Source organism: Leptinotarsa decemlineata, unplaced genomic scaffold, assembly GCF_025532065.1.
Source record: "Leptinotarsa decemlineata unplaced genomic scaffold, Ldec_3_MD MMD2_P_RNA_scaffold_6, whole genome shotgun sequence".
Classification (NCBI taxonomy): Eukaryota; Metazoa; Arthropoda; class Insecta; order Coleoptera; family Chrysomelidae; genus Leptinotarsa; species Leptinotarsa decemlineata.
In genome coordinates this window covers 14,194,574-14,216,996 of record NW_027412533.1, presented here as the reverse complement: position 1 = coordinate 14,216,996, position 22,423 = coordinate 14,194,574, and the positions used below count along the sequence as shown (strand labels likewise).

General features: G+C 37.4%; 1 protein-coding gene across 2 annotated transcripts; it reads right to left on the bottom strand.

Annotated features, from left to right (window-relative positions):
* Positions 1 to 3,281: 3,281 nt before the first annotated feature.
* LOC141480164 (uncharacterized) lies at positions 3,282 to 7,649 on the bottom strand. 2 transcript variants are annotated; one of them, XM_074170035.1, is made up of 2 exons: positions 6,097 to 7,649; positions 3,282 to 5,806 (listed from the first exon to the last, which is right to left on the bottom strand). In XM_074170035.1, exon 2 carries the CDS (start codon positions 4,629 to 4,631, stop codon positions 3,282 to 3,284), a length of 1,350 nt encoding a protein of 449 aa, XP_074026136.1. In that variant the 5' UTR covers positions 4,632 to 5,806; positions 6,097 to 7,649. The 2 variants fall into 2 exon arrangements, with proteins under 2 accessions (XP_074026136.1, XP_074026135.1); XM_074170034.1 differs by having other exon boundaries at positions 3,282 to 6,199; positions 6,288 to 7,645.
* Between the last annotated feature and the right edge of the window lie 14,774 nt (positions 7,650 to 22,423).

Here is a 22,423-nt window from a genome sequence, read left to right as displayed (position 1 = left end):
TGACAAACCAGATGTGTCCCTAGCTGTGACGAAAAGTTCGTCATCAATAAATGACAATTCTGTCGATTCCATAGTAAATAAACGAACAATATCTACAATATTTACAAGTAAATTTAGACCGTTACAATTCCCCCCTTGCCTCAAGAAAATTTACTAGCGTAAATTTTCATCAGCGCTAGCTGACTTTAGGTCTTTCGCATTCCATATTCCCTTATAATTACCGTCTTCATCTCTTAATTCATATGTCCACGGGGATACCCTTTTTTTAATATAAAAAGGCCCGACAAATCTTGGCGCTAGCTTAGCACTAAAATATTTGTCCGCCTCTGATACCACAAAATTCTTCCTCCAAACGGGTTGATTTGGCCAAAATTCTTCACTCCTTCTTCGAAGGTTATAAGTTTTTTCATTCTTTCGAGCAGCCACATCTAACCTTTTCCTTATCTCCTCAAAGAGTTTTCTGAATCCTTCAGGCCTCGAATCTTCAGCAGGTTCACTATCAACCAATAGATTTTTCCTCCGAGAGATCTCCTCTCCGCACAAAACCATTGAGCGGCCGAAATTCACGAAATATGGAGTGTGGTTAGTCGTCTCATGTCGAGCCGTTCTCAAGGCGCATGATAGCTTGGGTAAGTTGAAATCCCAGGTCCTGTGATTATCGGACACATACATAGCCAACATTGACTTCAATGTTCTGTTCACTCGTTCAGTCGGGTTTGCCTGAGGATGATAATGGGCATTATACCTAATTTTCACCTTATATTCTTCCACGAGTTTTCTCATCTGTCGAGATCGGTATTGCGGCCCATTATCGCACAAAAGAATTCGGGGAACTCCATATACCAGAAAAACTTCCTCTTCGATCTTCCTTATGATGATTTCTGCTGTTGACGATCTTAGCGGAAAGACTAATGAAAACTTGCTAAAGTAATCTGTTACGACTAAGATAAATTTATTGCCTTTTGTAGATCTAGGTAAGGGTCCCATGATATCACTGGCGATCATTTCCCATGGCCGGGTCACTTTCGGTTGTGGAGTCATTAGTCCATTTGGTCCTCTGAGGTCGGGTTTATAGGCGGAACAAGTGGAACAATTTCGAACAAACTTCGACACGTCAGATTTCATCTTTGGCCAATAATGCCTTTCCCTGATACGATGGTAGGTTTTGAATATTCCTTGATGTCCTGAGGTCGGGTCTGCATGAGCTTCAATAAGAATTTTCTTCCGATCCGCTTTTGGTACAACTAACTTCCAAACGTCGGTTTGGTCTTCTAATTCCACGTAACACGGTTTGACGTACTTGTAGAGTGATCCCTGAGAGAATCTCCAATTGGGGTATTTTTCGGGTTGTAAACTCACTCGATCTTTCACGCGCAGGTACCACTTGTCCAAGATCTCTTCTTTCATCTGCTGGTTGATGGCATCAATGACTGGGACCGATCGAGAAAGGGTGTCAGGAACGATGTGATCCTTCCCTTTCCTGTGAACAATTTTGAAGTCATATTGCTGCATGCGGACTGCCCATCTTGCCAGTCGTCCTGATGGATCTTTCAAATTCTGTAACCAGACCAAGGAATAGTGATCGGTTATTACGGTGAACGGAATAGCTTCTAAATAAGGTCGCAGTTTTTCAATCGCCCACAGCACGGCCAAGCATTCCCTTTCTGTAGTAGAAAAATTGCGCTCTTGTTTCGTCAATGATCTACTCAAATAGCAAATTACTACGTCCTCATCCTCGCGAGTCTGAGTGAGAACAGCGCCAATTCCAAATGCCGAGGCGTCTGTTTGCAGAACAAATGGGAGGGAATAATCCGGACAGCTCAAGACTGGTGCTGATATAAGACGTTCCTTCATCTTCTGAAAAGCGATATCGCAAGTTTCGGTCCAATCAAACTTTCTACCCTTTTTCAGCAGCGATGTGAGTGGAGAAACGATGGATGCAAACTCAGGTATGAATCTCCTGTACCAGGAAAAAGTACCCACCAGTCTCCTGACATCTTTTACCGATTCTGGTCTAGGAAGCTGCAACATAGCCTTGACTTTATCGGGGTCGACATGCAATCCATTTCTATCTACAACGTATCCCAAATACTTCATTTCTGGCCTACAAAATTGACACTTTTCGAAGCTAACAGTGAGATTTGCTTCTCTCAATCTGCGGAAAACTTCATCAAGAATTGTCAGATGTTTCTCCAGAGTTTCGGTAACGATCACTACATCATCCAAATAGACGAAGACGTGTGGTTCTAGTTCAGGTCCTAGGACGGTATCGATCAACCTCTGCCACGTTGCTGGTGAATTATGTAATCCGAACGGCATCCTTTTAAATTGGAACAAACCACGCCCAGGAACGGTAAACGCTGTATACGGTCTCGACTTTTCCGCCACAGGAACTTGCCAATACGCAGACTTGATATCAAGAGAGGATAAATAATGTGCATTTTTCAATTTATCGAGCGTGTGGGAAACATATGGGAGAGGGTAGCTGTCTCGTTCCGTTACCGAATTTAGTTTTCTGTAATCAACGCAAAAGCGGTAGCTCCCATCTTTCTTCTTAACGAGAAGAACCGGTGACGACCAGCCACTATTCGACTTCTCGATAATATCGTTCTTCAACATCTCTGTTAGTTCTCGATCAATATGTTGTTGAATAATAGGCGACACTGGATAATAACGCTGCTTGATGGGTGGTGAGTTGGTCACGATGACATGTTCAGCTAGATTCGTACAGCCTAAATTATTCCCCATGAGCTCCTTGTTCTTCTCTACTACAGCGTTTAGCCGGGCCTCTTCCAATGGTGATAAAGCTGTTTGTCCTCGAAGATGGTCCAATGCGTTCAGATAGCAAATTTCCTCAGAAAATTTCCACTCGTTGTGCCTCAGATTCGGAACCACTCCCATTGCTCTCCAGAAATTCGTTCCCAAAATTAAGTGATGAGGGACATCAGGAACCACTAAAACTCGAATTAATTTCAGCTTGCCTCTTAAACAAAATGGCACTTCACATTCTCCTATGCTTTCACATACTTGACCATTGGCAACAGTGCAACTAATTCTCTTTGCTGAATTCAAATGTACCAAATCTTTTACGATTTGCCAACCTGGGTGTCCCAAGATAGTGGCTGAGGCACCTGAGTCTAATAACCCCAGTAAACTACGCCCCAAGACTTCAACTTTAAGGTAGGGTCTCTCATCGTTTTCGGCGTGATCCAGAATATAATCAAGGATTGGTTGAATAGCAGTCGCCGAGTGCAATTCGCGAGCGCCTTCCCCTCGACGATTCAAAGGCGTCGCTTGTCGTTTCCCGACACGGAGCAGTTTGGACAATTACGAACGGTATACCCTTTTCTCTTACATCTGTAGCATTCCAGTTGCTTCGGTAGAGCACATCCTATAGCACGATGTCCGGGTTGATCGCATCGGAAACATACTATCTCCTTCGACTGATTGTTCGACGGAATTCGTGCCGTTGCTATCTCTAAGGCATTCAATTCCTTGGTGACCTCTACGAAAGCCAAATCCTTCTCTATCACGTTGCCACGACGTGCTGATGGTTCTACGTAGCTATTGATTATGTCCCTTCTGGCTTCCATTCTTCGACATACCGAGCGAAGTTCTGAAATGGTTGTGGGTAAGGGTTCACGTAATCTGTCTTGGTAAAAGGGATGTAAATTCTTCATAACTATGTTCAGCTTAGCTTCCTCTGTCATTGGGCAACCTAGGCGGCTGAAGTAGCTTGACATCACTGCAAGATAAACTCCGATGGTTTCTGAGTGGTGTTGAGTCCTTTTCTGCAATTCTTCGAACAGTGCGTCAGAATGATTGGCAGGGAGATATTCTTCTCGAAACTCTTCCACTAGTTCTTCCCAGGTCGATACTCTATTCCGACAATCTTTATAAAATTGATACGCCTTGTCAGCAAAAAGGTCCACACCTGAGTCCAACAAAACAGCGTTGGGGACATGTCGCGCTAGTCTCAACTCCTCTATTCCCTCGAAAAATGCTGTCACCGACATTCCTTTACCATCTCCAGAAAACTTCTTCAGATTCCATTTATAAGGCGGAATCATTTTACTGGTTGAGTATGGGTCAAAGACTGGATCTTCCGTCAGAGACGATCGAGCAACTGCTCCTAAGTTAGCATGGAATGATTGCGCTCCCAATCTGCTTTCTAATTGATTTAGTGCAACCGGCACACGCTTCGTATCACTTCTCTTGCTGCTGTCAACTTTATGTGAAAATTCGTCCATCAACGACAGAGCCAAACCCAGGAGTTCGGATTTCCGGGTTTCTTTGTCCTTATCCTTATCTGGGTCCATATTGTCTATACGATTCAACACATGTGCTAGCTTGGTCTGAAGTTTCATTGCCCCGCTACTCGTTCCAGAATCGGTTATGTCGTCAATCAGCCTTCTGATATCATCTAGTTTCCCTCTGATTGCAGCCTCATCTTCCTCGAAAGTGAATGGATATGAAGGATATCGAAGACTCTCGCCGTACCTTTCCATCTGCATTACTTGAACCAAACGATGTCTCATTTCCTCACAAGTGCCAGTTGCTACGCCCCGATATGCTAATTCATAGGTCAGTTCGTCTTTATCAAGACGATTTATTACCAGTCTTCTTGCCATAACGCTATTCTACTAGAGTGGTATCAATTAAAAAAAAATATTTATATTTTTCCAAAGTTTCCAAAAGTCACCTACTAAAGCCAAAACGCAAAAAAAAAAAACCTTCTTTTAAGGGCCCCACGTTGGGCGCCAAAAATGTCACCTCACAAACCACAGGAGGGGACTAAATCATCTGTCGGTAACAAATAAGACAGATGGGTATCCGCGGCTAAGCTAAACAGTGGAGACGGGAGTGGGTTAAACAACTTAGCAAATTTCAAATAGATCTTAATGGGCGCCAGGTAAATTTAATCCTCCAGATACCCTAAGTAACTCACAATATCAATAACTTACCAATTAATATTGGAAATAAAAGATAAAAATCCCCAATATGATTTATTCAGTAATCCTAACTTACATGGATTAACCAACAACGCTTCTAAGACAACAATGCAATATTCACACTACTACGCGATGTTCAAATGTCCATACAAGAGCGCGGTGTATCTAACCACGAATTCAATCAGCCATAAATTACGGTAGTAACGACGCTCAAAAAAACTACAATACGTCGAGTAAAACTACCACGAAAATTGAGTAGGTGAAATCGTAAATACTAGTATCGGATGGTAAGACAAACTCGTTTGCGTCGCGTGAGCTCAGGCGTAGGCGCATCGGTGTCAATCAGCAATCGTGAAAGGAAGAATATACCTCAATTTCCGTTTCACAAATATCTATGTCAATCAGGTATCAATAACAAACTCTTAATCAATAAACGATAAACAAACACTATATCAACAGGTATCAATAAACATAAGGGCAACAATTATTCAAATATCTCAGTATATCACAAATATTCAATTAAATCAATTATAACTTGCGTGCTCCTTTTGGGCCACCCGGTATATGGTGTTAGGCTACCCTGTAGTATGGCGGAGATGGATCACCCTGTAGCACCGGAGATGGATCACCCTGTAGCACCACCAAGATAGATCACCCTGTAGCACCGGTGGATCACCCTGTAGTACGGCGGAGATGGATCACCCTGTAGCACCACCAAGATAGATCACCCTGTAGGGCACGACAAGCTGGACCAGTAATGGATCACCAAATAAGATCCAGAAAGAAAATAAAGGAAAACAGGAACCCTTGACGAAGACAAAAAAAAAACAGGAAGAAAAGCAGGAAGAAAAACCCTACGGAAGAAAATTCTCAATCAGAATCAGATGAAACAAGGTGAGATTCAACCCCCATTCAATAGGACTATTTGACTAATCAATACCCCTGGTATATTTTCATCAAGCAAAGTAGCAAGATAACAAGAGTATATTTTTGGGTGCCCTGTATAACCATATGATCCGTAAAAATCAAGAAAATTGAATGAGTGTTGAAACCTCTCTTCAATACTAATATTCCGTTGAGATATAACGATGGAACCAGAAATTACTAAAATCATTTAAAACACATTTAATGGTAAAATTCTTACCCTGGCCAAGGGGTTTTCTATACGATTCTTCGTGTGCGGTGTTCTGCACGGAAGTCCTGCTGGGACTTGATGAGTGACTGAGGGCCTTCTGTTTCTTATGAATCTAGAGACGAGAAACGAAGGTTGTAGAATTGAAGAAGTGATATCATAGCTAAGATCACATGAGAGATGCGACAGTGATTCAGACATACCTAATTTCGGAAATCCTTCCACCTGGCACGAGTTCGGTATCCACCACAAATCCTCAAAAGAGCTTAAGTTTCCGACTGCAAATATCCACACCAAAATGACCAATCAGTCTTCCACTATACAATCCTGACTTGTAGAAATAATCCCCGTGAAGGATGGCACAAATACAACCAAATATATCCTACAATCAGTCTGATGATACCCTTTGAACTCCGAACCAAGCTCACCGAAGGCTAACTTCCAAATACTAAGAGAATGCCACATCTGACAGCTAACCAGTTGTTGCCACAGTGCATCCAATCTACACTACAAGCACCAAGGGGGCGCTGTGCACAACATCATAAATCTAACAATTCCTCCACAGCCACTTGATACATCATCAACAAGTCCATGACCCATCAAAACTCCTTCTCAAAGCAATGCAACCCTAAAACAACCCTTGACAACTTGAGTAACCGATCAATCCCTCACCCGTGAACAACTGTAGAACTAGTTCGGTGTAAGTCGACGGAACGACACTACGAAAGTTCGGCAGATGTCAACCAACAGCTGTCTCTTAACCTTGTTTACGAATATTTACAAAATATATTGTTCCAACCTATTTTCAACTATTTACCAATCCTTATTCATGCGATGGAATAGAAACATATAAGGTAAGTCGCCATAACCTTCCCTTTCAGTACAAATATTAGAGCATTCATATTATGCAGAATATTTACCGAAAATATCAAACCGTATTCAGAAACCCAGAGGTAACTAATATTGTTTTTCAGGCGATATGGCTCTAATATGTCAGTAAACCTTCTGGAAGCGATGAATAACAATCTATGCAAGAAATATTCTCGGAAAGGTATAGGGAATAAGGCAGACAACGGCTGAAAAAAATGATAGGTGAAGAAAACTGAGAAACAAACAATAACAACTATTTCAACCTAGCGAGGAATTTCGGATCTCCAATGTCGATTGGCAATAGGAGAACGCGTAAGTACTGGTCAAAGCAGTTAGTCAGGGAGCATACATTTATTCTTATACATTTCAGGTATGGTTTTCTATGGAACGGAAGATTCCCATTACTATGATGTTAAATGAATAAAATGAACTTGTAACTGAATTACATTGTTAATATCCTCTGAATAAAGATCTTAAAAGGTAAGGTAGTGGTTTTGAAAGGTCACATAAGAGCAGTTTGATCTAGTGCTAAATTGAAACGTAACAACTTCTTTGAAAATGTAGGTCGGGCACACTGACAAACCAGATGTGTCCCTAGCTGTGACGAAAAGTTCGTCATCAATAAATGACAATTCTGTCGATTCCATAGTAAATAAACGAACAATATCTACAATATTTACAAGTAAATTTAGACCGTTACATCTCTTATCAGTTTTTTCTTAATTATCACTCAGAGTTCCATGAAGATTGTCATTCTTGTTGCTTTCGAATTTCAAACACTAAATTGTTTTACGTTTACACTTCACCCCTCCAATTGTTTTTGATATAAATATAGCATCAATCCCAGTTCTTCATCATTCTTTCACAATGTCGAGTGCTGATTCCACGACCGAACCGATGAGTGTACCAGAGTATTGTATATCAAGTACAGGACCCATCCAGGTACATGAAATAGATTCAACACTTACTCATTCCAATACAAGTTTCGCAGAATTTCTGCAACGCATCTATGATCTTCCTGATAATTTCCCAGAACGCGTAGATGAACGTATGCAAGAGGAAGTAGATGTAGAGTTAGACGATCGAGAGAATAACGAGCTACACGATCATGCGGATGATATAATTAGTATATCATCTGATTCAGATGAATATGAGGACGACATCATCAGTATATCATCAGATACAGATGATTCAGATGATGACACCATCATCATTGTTTCTGATGATGAGGAGTGCTAGTCCATACCATTGTATGGATCAATAGGAAAAAAAACAGCCCTTTTCAGGGCTACAATTAAAGGCAACAAACAACCATATTCAGAGCTATCATTATACTTTCAAACAGAAATAGATTAACATTATAGTCAAAACTTATGTGAAAGTATCATCATCCCACTCTGTAGTACTTATCATTATATTCATATATATATATATATATATATATATATATATATATATATATATATATATATATATATATATATGATGTGAGAGGTGTAACCTCTCGAAGCGAAGCAGTAACTCGTCTTGATAATGCCATCTGAGATAATGGCGAAACGTCGACTATCGAATAGTACACAACCTACATAGTGAAAACCTACATTGTAATATATATATATATATATATATATATATATATATATATATATATATATATATATATATATATATATATATATATATATATATATATATATATATATATATATATATATATATATATATATGTATATATATATATATATATTGACTTTTCAGTCAAAGAAGTACTCATCATATGCACAGATATTCAATGATTAACAAAATTATAACTTCGACTTTTTAAGTCAAAGTAGTCATTTTTTACATAATCTGTGAATTCTACTACTACTGTTTGTGTGAATTATGTAGTCCTGAGAAGGGCTGTTGTTTTTTTTTACCAGTAGGTCCACGGTTATTGTGCCACAGGTTTGACATTGTTACATATAATGCATGTCGACACTCGGGTGAAGTTTGTTAGGTGCCTCTCGCAAGCATACCACCAATTCTGCCCCATTTCCATAATAGAGACGGTGTTGTGGGTGTTGACATGATGATACCACCCTCCGTTGTTATTTCTGTGTGAATAAAAACGAAAACAGCACCAACATAGTTTCTTGTTACCACCATCAATTGTGCTGATCAACACGTTTGCATCCATTGCACAATATAAGTCCAATGGATCTTCTAATGTCTCACTGACATTGAGCATTCACATACCGATCCTCAAAGCACCATCTCCTTCAGTAGAGTCAGCTACAATCCCTTCATCGTCTTCTTCTCCATCCACAACCCCCTCAAAGTCCACCACGTCATCATCTTCATTGGCCTCATTTTCAACTTCATCTATCACGTCTTCATCGACTCCAATATCTTCTTCTTCAACTATTACTTCCTCTAGTGGAATGTTGACAACCTCATCATCTGACTCGTCTATCTTGTTGTTTGCTCACACTTGTTTGCTCACAGTTGTAGAGTGAATGAATGAACTTCAGGATGGTAAGTCGACTTATATGATTGAATAGGAAGTGGAAGTGGTACGACTCCCACCTACCACTCGATAAGGATAAGTATAAGTTTCCCCACTATATTTTCACATAATATTAATTTGTATAAATAGAGAATGTCATTGTAAGAGAGAGCAGTCAGAGTTTCTATAAGTCATCTCTTATTATTTCTAAACGAATTAGTGAAAATGCCATTTCCAAAAGAGTGGGATGAAAAACCAAAAGTGTGTGTCTACCCAATGATGATAGTGGGGGCTATTGTGTGCTACTTTTGCCAAATAAGTAGACCTAAGGAAACAATTAATCCTTGCACTGGTATGTGCAATGATTGTACGTCGCGGATTCAGCTGTCGCCTCCATCTCATCCACCGAAGCGGCCAAAAATAGAATATCATCAGCAACAGTTACAGTGCCTGAAGTGTTCCGAACCTATAATATCCAATAATATGGGTATTTGTAGAAATATTTGTGCTACCTGTGCTGCTATTCCAGCTCCGCTGCTACGTTGTTTGCGTTGTGATACATACACAACGAATTGTTTGAATCATGTATGCACTTCATGTAGAAGTACTTGGGATATGTGTGAGAAGGTTGGTCAACTCTACCCCAATAGGAGAATTCATTTCCTTCAATGTTGCTGTCTGACACATGATCAACAAATATTGACGACAAGAATCAAAGAACATTCTACAACGACAGAGACACATCAACACTTTTGATTTATTTTTTGTTTTAATAATGTCATTGTCTTCTGTTATTGATAAATATATTATTTTGAATCTATTTGTGTTATTTTCTCACATTTTGAAATGCATGCAACAAAATGTTCCTCTTGAATGACAAAGATCGTCACATGCGTGAACAGTTTAGTGAAAAAGCGCATGTGCTAGTCAATAAAAGAGTGGGCTAGTTGATGGAAGAGTGCATGCAAGAGCGCATGTGCTAGTCAATAAAAGAGTGGGCTAGTTGATAGACGAGCGCATGCGTTAGTTTATTTTCTTCTATAAAAGGTGAAGTATCAGTAACATCATCACCTTTCCTATTCACATTCTATTGCTATCACATATCATTCCTCAGACCTAAATAATCATTACCATGAGCTCTTTGCCGTTGTTGATTGCTGAAGATGGTTCACCACTTGTTAATATCGACACTGATTTTGAAAATATTCCAGTATTATATTTATCGAGTCGAAATTCGATGAATGATTTTGATATTAACGACTTTGTCAACTTCGCAAATGTGCCAGAACCAAATGAGCAAATTGTTAATGAAAATCCAATCGTTTCGCAATCATCACCACTCAAACACCCTTCATCTACCCTTCCTCTTGGTGTTGATAAGAAATCTAGAACAATCAAGAGGAAGGTTACTAATGCATCTTCATCGATTGTTACTGACTTCAAAGGAAAGAAACAATCCAAAAGTGTTGTGCGACAGAAAAAACCCACAACGAAAAGTGACAGATCGAAGAGGAAGCCTAAAGGTGCACCTAAAGAAATGAATGGTGATCTGAAAGCTGAATCGCTCTCTTCTTTCAGTCCTCTACATCGGTTTGGAGAAATGAAAAAGAAAGCAAAATGCCGCCTTGTGAAGGCGCAGATGGCTATTGCAGAACTTGAAAAGAGTGAGGGGGCTATTAATGCTAATAAGGAAACTCTTCAAGCATTAGATGCTAAGATTGCATTAGCGGAGTTTGAATTGGCTAAAATGTGTACGGATGCAGATGTACTCCGTTCAAAAATTGTTAAAGATAATCAATTCAATCAACGTTCGAGAATGCAAGCTCAGGCAAAGCTTGAGGAGTCGACTCAACTTTATGAGACGGCATTATCAGTGAGAGATAATTGGCGAAAAGAGTTGGAGACTGCATTTCAAAGTGACGGCGATTAGTTTTGGGAATGATAATGTGTTTTCAATATCGTGAGTTGAAAAATATAAGCGGGAATGTAGTATACAATTAATTTGGTACACAGAACGTTGCGAATGGCTGGGGCAACGTTTACCGCTGCAATATTTTTCAATTCACATACTTATAACTGAAATGAAAACAAAAATGAACTTTACCATTACTTTATTCGTAAATACAATAGTAGATACATTTAAACCATATTTGATTCATCAATCCAAGAATTTTGTTCGCTAGGAAGGCCTAACCACTTCACTAATATTTTATTTTTTCTTCTCTTCAACACCTTCTCAATCAGATATACGTCAGGATTCTCGGTTCGTAATACCTCTTCTTCGTAAAAACATCCTCTTATCGGTTGTTCATTCATATCTTCAAGATTATGAGTCGTTGAGGTGGTTTTATCAATTTTAACAATCTTGAGGAGCTCCGTGGTAAAGTTCGCAGTGTAAGACTTTTCAAAAATATTTTTGTACTTGCTTATACGTACAATATCATTCAATTGGAATTCGGGTTTACTTTGTTCTCCTCCAATTCCATTGATACCTTTGAATTTCAATTTTGTTGTTGAATCAACATTGATGGGTGCCATACCTATTGTACGATGAACTTTATTGTTATATCTACTAGTTATAATTGGAAGAATATCAAGCCATTTGTGGTGACCTCTCATCGAAAATTCCTTGTAGAGCCATGCCTTTATTGTACGAATCACTCTTTCTGCTATAGCCGCCTTCTTTGTGCTAAATGTTGAATAATGATTGATATTATATTCTCGCATGAGAGATGAGAAGCTTCTATTAAAAAATTCTTTCCCTTGATCGCTTTGTATATGTTTGGGAAGAGACTTGACTTCCTTCAGTACATATTTCATTGCATTAGTTATTGTACTACCTGTTTTATCTTTAACTGTTACAGTCCACAAATATTTTGAGTAACAATCAATCACTACAAGTATATATCGGTATCCTTTATTACTTTTTGCATAAGGTTGTAGTTCAGCTAGATCTACTTACTATAGATCTGTAAAACCTTTGATGGTGGTTATTCTCCTATGAAAATTACGTCTTGCAGGTCTATGTAATTCATTAACAACTTGTCGTTTGACATCACTTATTTCATTAGTCATTCTATTTCAAAATGATTAAAGGGAAAAGTTGATAATGTTACTGCATTGAATGATGATATGATAATGATCATTACTTGAGGATATATTAATATATTATACCTTCTTCACGTAATTCTTCAATTATTGAAATTATTTCATTGTCATGTCCAGTATGCCCAGTTGACTTCGAGGTTACCAATAGTCGTAGACGAGCAACTAACTATTTCGGTGAATTCCAGTACACATAATTCACAGGTTTAGAATTATATGTTTTCTCCATTTTCTTTCGTTTGAGTGCTCCACCAATTCTACTTTTTATTGGATATTGTCGTGAGTCTAATAGAGGTTTGATAACTTCACGAATTTTTTTAGAATTTGTGTTTTTTAAAACCATTCTTCAGATGATATTGTTTATATGGAGCATTCGTTATTTTCAATATTTTGGAATATACTTGACGAGTTTCTTCATTATCAACATCTTGCGGATTCTTCAAAAAGATCATATCATACAAGTCTGGAGTACCTGCGCATTCATATTTTTTCACTTTATTAGCATCCCAAAATGAAATGTTTCCATGTTTGAAATGTACCACTAGACTTCCCATTTTCAGCGTTTGCGTAATAGGATCCATACGTACACCAAATGTTCCATCATATGCTGGATTTCTAGATTTTACATTATTCAAATATTTCGCCAAAACATCTTCACGACTTTCATTCATATTAGGTGAGGAGTCATGTTCCGAGGAATCGATGTGGGACGATGATGGTGTTTCGAATAGAATTGTTCTCATATCGTCTTGAAGTGTGCTCGTGTCACTATTCACACTACCGAAAGATTGTTTTCTTTCTACTGGAGTACTCATGGGATAATTTGAAGTAGATTGAACATTTTCATGTGTTGACGATAACATTGATGATTTCGAAGTAGCGTTTGTTGATAAAATATTCAATGGTTTCGTTATGGGCTCATACAGTTTCTCAAGTGTTGTACGATTTTCAATATTATCATTCTTGATAGAGTGGAATTTCTGCCTGACAGCTTCTGTTGTCTCTACTAGTTGACGTATCAAATTCATTTCACTATTTTTATTTTCAGAATCATTTTTCGTATTCATATTGCTCTTTTTAAATTATAGCTCAATTCACTGATGAACTGACCTCTACAATATTCAGTGATCGAATAAGTTTGAATAATAAAATCATAGATATATAAAACTATCGAATCCTTTGCGATATCTACCTTCATCTATTTTTCTGTCCTTATCAATGACTGGAAATCCATATTGGTCCTCCCAGAATTTAACACACATCAATTGGAATTGTTTGAATGTTACATCGGTCGAAACATGATCTGAATAAATGTGGAGTAAATTCGTCTCATCTTGTTCGAACATTATAATGAAATTGGTATTGTCACGCACTAATTGTTTGGGTACCCGTGAATATGTCTGTGCTAGATAAAAACAATCAACATCCTTATGACGTCCCATTCAGAAATATGATCTAATAATATCCTGCTTTTCACATATCACATCATCAAAAATGAAAACAGAATTAGGCTTAGCGTCGGAGGGTTCCACTATTTCTGCATTACTGTTGAATGTATAAAAACCTAATCCTTTTATAGGTTCCAAAACATTTCGCAAGTACTGATATTTAGGTTGATTGAGTGATTTTTGAATAGAGATACACATTTCTGAATCTCAGTCCTTGTGGATGTGTTAATAGTGCATCATTGCATTCGTCTTTCCACAATTTGAAGGTCCTATAATGAGTCCTCGAACTGATAATGGAAGTAGTGGACCATGTCTGAATACCCTTTGTCCATTCAATCCACACCCAAATTTCTCATCTAGATTATCTACAGCAAACTTTTCTTTCTGTTTTACAATGCGCATCGTGCCGTGGTTGGAGACTATATAAATGTTATTAGCTCATTCATTTCAATGTGTACCATCAAATGATACGGACGTATTGAAAGTGATCGTAAAATTAAAAGAGGTTGTGGTTTTGTTAATGATTCAATAAATAAACTTCCATTCGAATTACATCTACCCGGAGGTTATCAATACTGTGGACCGGGTACAAAATTGAAACAACGTTTAGCTCGATCCTGGAATCAATAAATTAGATACTGAATGCAAAAAACACGATATTCAATATTCTAAGCATCCATCCGATCTTGCAGCAAGACATTTAGCCGACAAAGAACTTGAATACAGCGCTTGGGATAGGGTTGAATCGAAGGACGCGAGTATTGGGGAAAGAGCAGCTGCATCACTTGTCACCAACATTATGAAAACAAAAAGACATATGGGCATGGGTTGTAGTACCAATAAGAAAAAATGTAAGAGGAAACAAACGAAGAAAAATAAAATTAGAAAAGTTGCATTTGGTGCTGAGATAGTCCATAAAGTGCGAAATGTATTGAAGAAAGCTGGTGGGAATCAATTTGTGACGAATAATAGCAAAAAAGCTATCACTGTGGCATTGCAGGCGGAACGTAAATACCTCAAAGCTGCCGGTGGAAAGAAGAAGATCCGCACACCACGCATAATTCCTGTTCCCAAGATCGGTGGACTTTTGCCAATGATACCAATTTTTGCTGGACTATCCGCACTAGGGAGTTTGGCGGGAGCCGCTGCTAGTATAGCCAAGGCCGTGAATTCGGCAAAAGCCAGCAGAGCGGCTTTAATGGAAGCCAATCGCCACAATAAAACCATGGAGGCTGTAGTATTGGGTAAACGCGGAAGTGGAATATACCTCAAACCATACCGTAAAGGTTTAGGACTATATTTAAAACCATACAAAGCCACAAACAAAACAAAAAAAACAAAAAACTAATTGAACATCTACCTCAGAGGCCTCTTACTGATCTCGATCTCAGTTATTATGCACAAAAAATGAAAATTCCACATTTTCGTGGTGTTTTTATGCGTGACAGATTACCCTCTTCAGGTACAAGACAAAACGAGACAGCTATTGTTAATTTAGATGAAATAAGTGGACCAGGAACACATTGGGAGGCATATAAAAAATGCGGGAAAGAAGTCACATATTTCGATAGTTTTGGAGATGTACCCCCACCATTGGAATTGACTCGATTCTTTCGGAAATGTTCAAATGTAAAAATCAAATATAACTATGATCGTCAACAGAAATTTAATACAGTTCTCTATGGTCACTTGTGCTTACAGTTTCTCTCTGAATAATTTTCCAAATAAAAAATGGATACAACACCAACACTGGATCGGGAGGCTATCAAGGGAATAGGGTTTTCACTTAGAATGTTTTCAAAATATGGTACCTTGAAAAAAATGGATAAAGTGATGCTTGCAAATATGCCCAAGGAAGTGATACTTGCATGTGTTGCACATGAGATTGCATATGTTTGGGAAAAGTTACCCAAACATCTACAAGATGACATCGACACCACCCCGATGAAAATTTAGATTCAGATGTTAATGATGGTCCTATACCTCGAAAATCTATGTGTTGTATTTGTAATAAAGAGGATGTGAATATCGGTATCAATAAAAATGATACTTATTACAATACAACACCTTCCAAAAAGTGTAAATTGTCTCAAATGTGCTGTTGCTGTGTACAACAATAAATTGAAATGTGTTTCAAAATATTCATCAGTCATGTCACGAAAGTTCGAGCTACAAGCTGTCGGGACAAGTGTCTTGAGTGCGGATTTTTTCCACCAATTGAATTGGATAGGAACAGCCGTTATGGATTAGGACTTTTGGGATTCTATGGATGCAATACAATCTATAATATAACTGAAGCTAATAATTTAGTGAGTTTCAGAATCAGTAATGACAAGTCATCGATACTTCAAAAGTTTACAATTGAAATTCCATGTGGTGCTCACGAAATAGAAGAGATCAATGCCGTCATACAGAAACACATCATGTTCAGATTGTTTCATGATAAAAAACCAATTGATATCGTTGCAGATGATATTTTCTATCTACACGCCAATAATAATACATTCAAATGTGAAATGCGATCCAAATATGAAATTGATCTAACACATCCAAATTCTATAGCAGAAATGATGGGATTCGCTCATGACATATTTCCACCAAATCAGATACATGAATCCTCATTACCAATAAACATCACAACTGTGAGACTTATCCGCTTAGATTGCAATATAATATCTGGTTCATATATAAATGGTGAAGAATCCCACATTCTTTTCTTTTTCGATATTGATGTCGAACCTGGATACAATCTTACTAAAGAACCACACAGTATTATATATATGCCTGTCAGTCCAGAAGGTCGTCAATTGATTCACAACATTACAGTGCGTATTTTGGATGAAAAAAATAACCTTATCGATTTTGGAATTGAAGAAAATCGAATAACTATTGTTATGGGTTTCATTTACAATAGACAAAATCGTATTGAACAATCCCAAACCAAAACTCATTCCACAAGTGTATGCTAAACAGTTAGCACATAACGCTCTGTCTGTGAGTGATCTTAAATTTTTGAAATCGATTGGATTGAAAGTGAGAAAATAACAATGGTGCTCGAAACAAACAGTGAAAAGTTGAATATATTCGATGAACCAGTGCTCGATCATTCTCTCATAAGTTTACATGAGCACACATATAAGCCCTACGGATCACCGCTATTCAGGAATTTGGATGAAATTAGAATTGCAATCAATAATCAAGATGTTATACTAGATATTGCCGAGAGCTTCATTCACATAGAAGGTAAATTCAACCCGAAAGATGTAGCGAAAACATGATATCTCTCGAATAATGCAATTGCATTTCTCTTTGATGAAATTCGTTACGAAATGGGTGGTGAACAAGTAGCTGTTGTTAGAAAACCTGGGGTAACATCTACAATGAAAACCATGATATCATTTGGACAATCACATGCTAACACATTAATGACATCTGGCTGGGGACTTTCACAATTGAAACAAGATATCTTGGATACAAACATTCATGTTTTTATTGGAAAACTACCACTGAAATATTTGATGGGTTTTGCTGAAGATTACAACAAAAGTATCTTGAATGCTAAACAGGAATTGATTTTGATTATCGCCCGATCATTCAAAATTTCATATATAGGTGAGGTTGATGCTGATTTGGAAATAAATAAAATCGAATGGAAAATAAGACACATTGTACCAGATGATAAACACAAGCTCAAACTTTTGAGTAGAATAAACAAAAGCGATCTGAATGCCAAAATCAAGTTGGCTTATCGTATGTGGGACCTCTATGAACTACCATCATTACGTGAGACTCCTTCAGACATATGGGCCATCAAAACAACTAACGCTCTGGAAACTCCTCGTTTTGTCATCATCGCATTCCAAAGTACTACCACACCAGAGGATAGAACACAGGATATTACAAAATTCACAACTGCTGATATCAATAGTATTCGAGTATACTTGAATTCTGAAGTTTATCCATATGAGCGTTAGAATTTGAATTTCGATAAAAAACTTGATGCTTCTGCTTATTATGCTTTTGAGAGTTTCCAGCGAAGTTATTATGATAAAGATAATAGTGAACCTCTGATGGACATTGGACAATTTAGAGAGAATCCACTATTCGTCATCGATTGCTCCCATCAACCGAATGCAACAAAATCATCAACTATTGATATAAAGATTGAGTTTGAGACAAGAAAGACCAAGTTTCCAGACAACACTAAAGTATATGCATCAATTTTGAATGATACAGTTTTAACATACAATGCATTGGATGGTTCAGTTCACAGCAGATATTGACACTCTTTAAATTATTGATACTATTTCATTTTTCCACTCTATCGTGTACTGTTTTAACGATTTTTTTTTCTTTCATTTGTAACTGGCTTATATCATGTATTGTAATTTTTCATAATTCATATATATCATATTTATTGTTTTGTAATCATTTTCTATTATATATAATGGGATTTAAATAAATAAAACATGAAAATAATACAAAGTTTTTTCATTTAACATTATTTATGATTTACAGGAACATATTAGACTATCTAAAATAACTTTTTCCTCATAGTCATCATTTTCGCGACCATCTTCAATTTCCTCTCGATTTTCATCATTCAATTCAAAGTGATGAATAATCCATTCTGGCAAGTATGGTTGGAGGTTATACAGGAATCTTCTCAGCTTCAGTTCAATCATAACCTCACGAAGTTGACACAATTCCAATTCATTATCCAAAAATTTGTTACAAACTTCAGCGCCACTCCGATAGTTCTCAGCATCACGAAGACATAATTCGATTTGTTTTTCATCATAGCATACACTCATATCATAATTGCTTGCATGTTCAGCTCCATCACCCAACACCTTCAATTTATCTACATGAGATCTACAACATCGACTCAATCTTGACTTGCATACTGCATCCACATCTTTGAATGGTGGAACTGAAATCAAATAAAAAAAAAACAATTAGCAACCTCCAACTTGTTTCCATGATATAATACTCACATTCCCATTCTATTTGTACTTATAAAGTAAGTGTATTCAACTAAGTCAGTAATGTTCATATTTCCATATAATTATCATCTGAATTATCTAATATATGAATATTATTAAAACAAAAAAAAATTCACTATACATAATTATTATTATTATTCAATCATACTGAATTTAACTAGAGATCGCGTTTTCATACCAGCAAAACTTTGCGGGCTCTGACCTAAATACACCATCATATATTCACCACCCGATGAGTTGATACAAGTTATATCGTCATCACTGAATTGCAACGAAATACGTTTTGGTAGCCATGTTTTAAATAATTTATCATTGCTCACATCTTCCAAAGTTAATAAAATTGATTTTCCAAACCTTGTAGAATAAGTTGACATTATATATACTTCAATTGGTTATGATGATAAAGCATTTTGCTCTAGTATTTCAACCTCCTGTACAATCAAGTTATTGATTTTATTTAAGTCTACTTTTGAAACGGACATGATGAAAATATGTATGAAAATATAAACAATTTCCAACAGCAAAATACACTCACCGTCTTCCTTCTATTACGAACTGAATAACACTCTACCAATTGCTTACTGCTGCAGATATATTCGTCTACTGATTTCATAGTGTGCCAGGCATTTCTTTTGTGTTGAACAGCGCGAGTCACCCCCACCATGAAACCGTGATAGGTTCACATTGCTAGTTGCTACCCACTAGAGAAGTCTAACGTCACAGCCAAACACACTTCCCAACTGGATGCGATAACAGATGCCGATACGAACAGGCAGTGGTCGTTGTGCTCTCGGAGAGGGCAGACGTTAGTACAGTCCTCGGCCACCTGCGTATCACCATTGATAGCGAGGCTAGAGCGATGCGTTACGTCACAGCCTTCTTCACTTCGACAGAGGTGAGGGCACACCGATGAATACGCATTACTCAGCCAGACGTCGTGGAGTGAACATCTTGCTTTCTTACCGTTGAACGGTTGCTGCTGCTGTGACGTCACACCACTATTAACTTGGTGGCCTCTCACCGATGGAGCATTCATTACTTGGAGGATCTTCGAAGTATGCAGACGTATGTTTGTACATAGATAAGCACATGATGAAACCCTGTACCGTGCATTCTCTCACACACACACACACACACACACACACACACACACACACACATATGAAAAAAAAAATCTGAACGATCCATGATCCAGACACTTCAAGGTCACATCGCTTTGACTTCACTAAACAACAAAAAAAAGCAATTAATACGTCATAGTGGTGAGGGGAGACTTAGAACCGGAAAAAAATTCTGAACGATCCATGCACCAGACACTTCAAGGTCACATCACCTTGACCTCACTAAACAACAACAAAAAAAATCAATTAATACGTCATAGTGGTGGGGGGAGGCTAAGAACCGGCTCAAATCTCCTACTTATAATTTATGTCTATGAATCTGTAGGAAATTTTGCAATATTTGCTGATGTCATATTATCACTGATTATTGATTTATACAGCACAGTTCTGGGAAACATGGAAGTAAATTAAAAGTTTTCAAGAAAATTTGTTACTCATCTATCGAAGATTTTTTGTTTTAGAAGCCGTAAAGAAACAGTTATTTCTATTACATGATTGTGAAACAATACACATTTTGGTTGAAAAACAGAAGTAAAATAGTTCGTTTAAATTTTTTTAAATCATTCATAGATGACATGAGTAGTTATTTAAGTACTCCACAAGTCTGAAACAAAATAAATTATGTTTTCAAATGTATGTATATGTATATGTAATGTATATGTATTCAGATTTTATGAAAATACTCTAAAAATTCCGAAACATCAGGTTATTTTGCAAAATTATATAATAAAAACGGGTTTTTTCGGGCTAACTTGAAAACTTGAAGTCATGAAGTAATGCTTCAAAAGAAGCCTCAACCCTTTATCGGGCGACTCCCTGAATATTTTTATGTTGTTTAATAGTCAACGTAACCATATGGTCACGTCAACTTCAAAACCCTCCCAAATCATATCCATGCCGTTTGACGTGTCGCGGGCTACGTTACCATATAGTTACGTTGTTTTTGTGTAGGGAAAAGAGCCGGTTGGTTTTCGCGCCAATCGAAATGTGTGTTTTTACGAGGTTATGCCTGTTGGTAGCGCTGCAGCGTTACAGGTTATGTGTGACATTCATATAAAAGTTTCAATTCCTACTGAAACCATAGTAATTTTGTGTGTATAGTGTCACTGCTATTTTGTGAAAAAATAATCAGGTAATATGTTGTTTATTTGTATTGATCCAATTTAAACGAATATAGAAGCAATGTTGACTTTGAAATATGCGTATCCATATGGTTACATTGCCCATACTGAGAAAGTGTTTCATCTAGGTTTCGAAATATATATTCATGGAAAATCTTGGAACAATTTCCTCATGTTCATTTTATGGGAGGAAGAAATTCAAACTTCGACCTTCGCCTGATATTTCCGATGGTTCTGGAAGTTCCGATGATGAGGAAAATATGACTCTGAAGCAAATTCAAAACAAAATTAGGCAAACTGTAACTGCAACTTCAGGAACTGATAGTTCCGACGACGAGGAAAATCTAACATTGTTCCAAATTCAAACCAAAATGAAGCAAGTTATGGATCTCACTTCAGGTAACCATCATAATATAAGGAAGTGGGGAGGTGATAATCGATTTTTTTTCAGCATATAATGAATTAGATGACGAAGATATATCTGGAATTGAACAAAATTTCGATGAAGAGGACGCAGAGATACAGGAACCAACAGCAAAAAAATGAAAAGGGAGAAGAAAAAAAAGGACTAACTTTCAGCTGGAAAAAGGAAGATATATGTAGAATGAACAACACATATTTCGTTCCGGATACAAATGAAGAGATACCAGCTCCAATCGAGTATTTCACCAAACTATTCTCTTTTGACACAATGAAGGATATAATCGACCAGACTAACCTATATAGTACACAACTAACTGATAAATGCATAGACACCAATGCCAAGGAAATAATCGATTTTTTATCCATATTATTGTTGATGGGAATAATAGATCTTCCGTCTTTCGAAGACTATTGAGCAAATCACACCCGAATTGAGCAGATAGCAAGTTTGATGTCAGCCAAACGTTTCAAGAAATTGAGACATAATACTCTCTTCAACAATAATGAAAATCTATCTGGTAACACAACGGACAGGTATTTCAAAATCCGCCCATTGACGGAAAAACTACAGTCTAATTTTCGAAAATTCCTCACTGAAAATCAGTACTCTGTAGACGAGACGATAGTCGCTTGTAAGGGTACTCGTGCGGGAAATCTCCGTCATTATATAAAAAATAAACATCATAAATGGGGGTATGAATTTTTTGTTATTGCTGGTGAAAGCGGATTTTATTCCCTACCAAGTTTCGAGTACCTT

Bases quoted from the DNA above. Each gene is read 5' to 3' on its own strand.
- LOC141480164 (XM_074170035.1), bottom strand. From the start codon at position 4,631: ATGGCAAGAAGACTGGTAATAAATCGTCTTGATAAAGACGAACTGACC.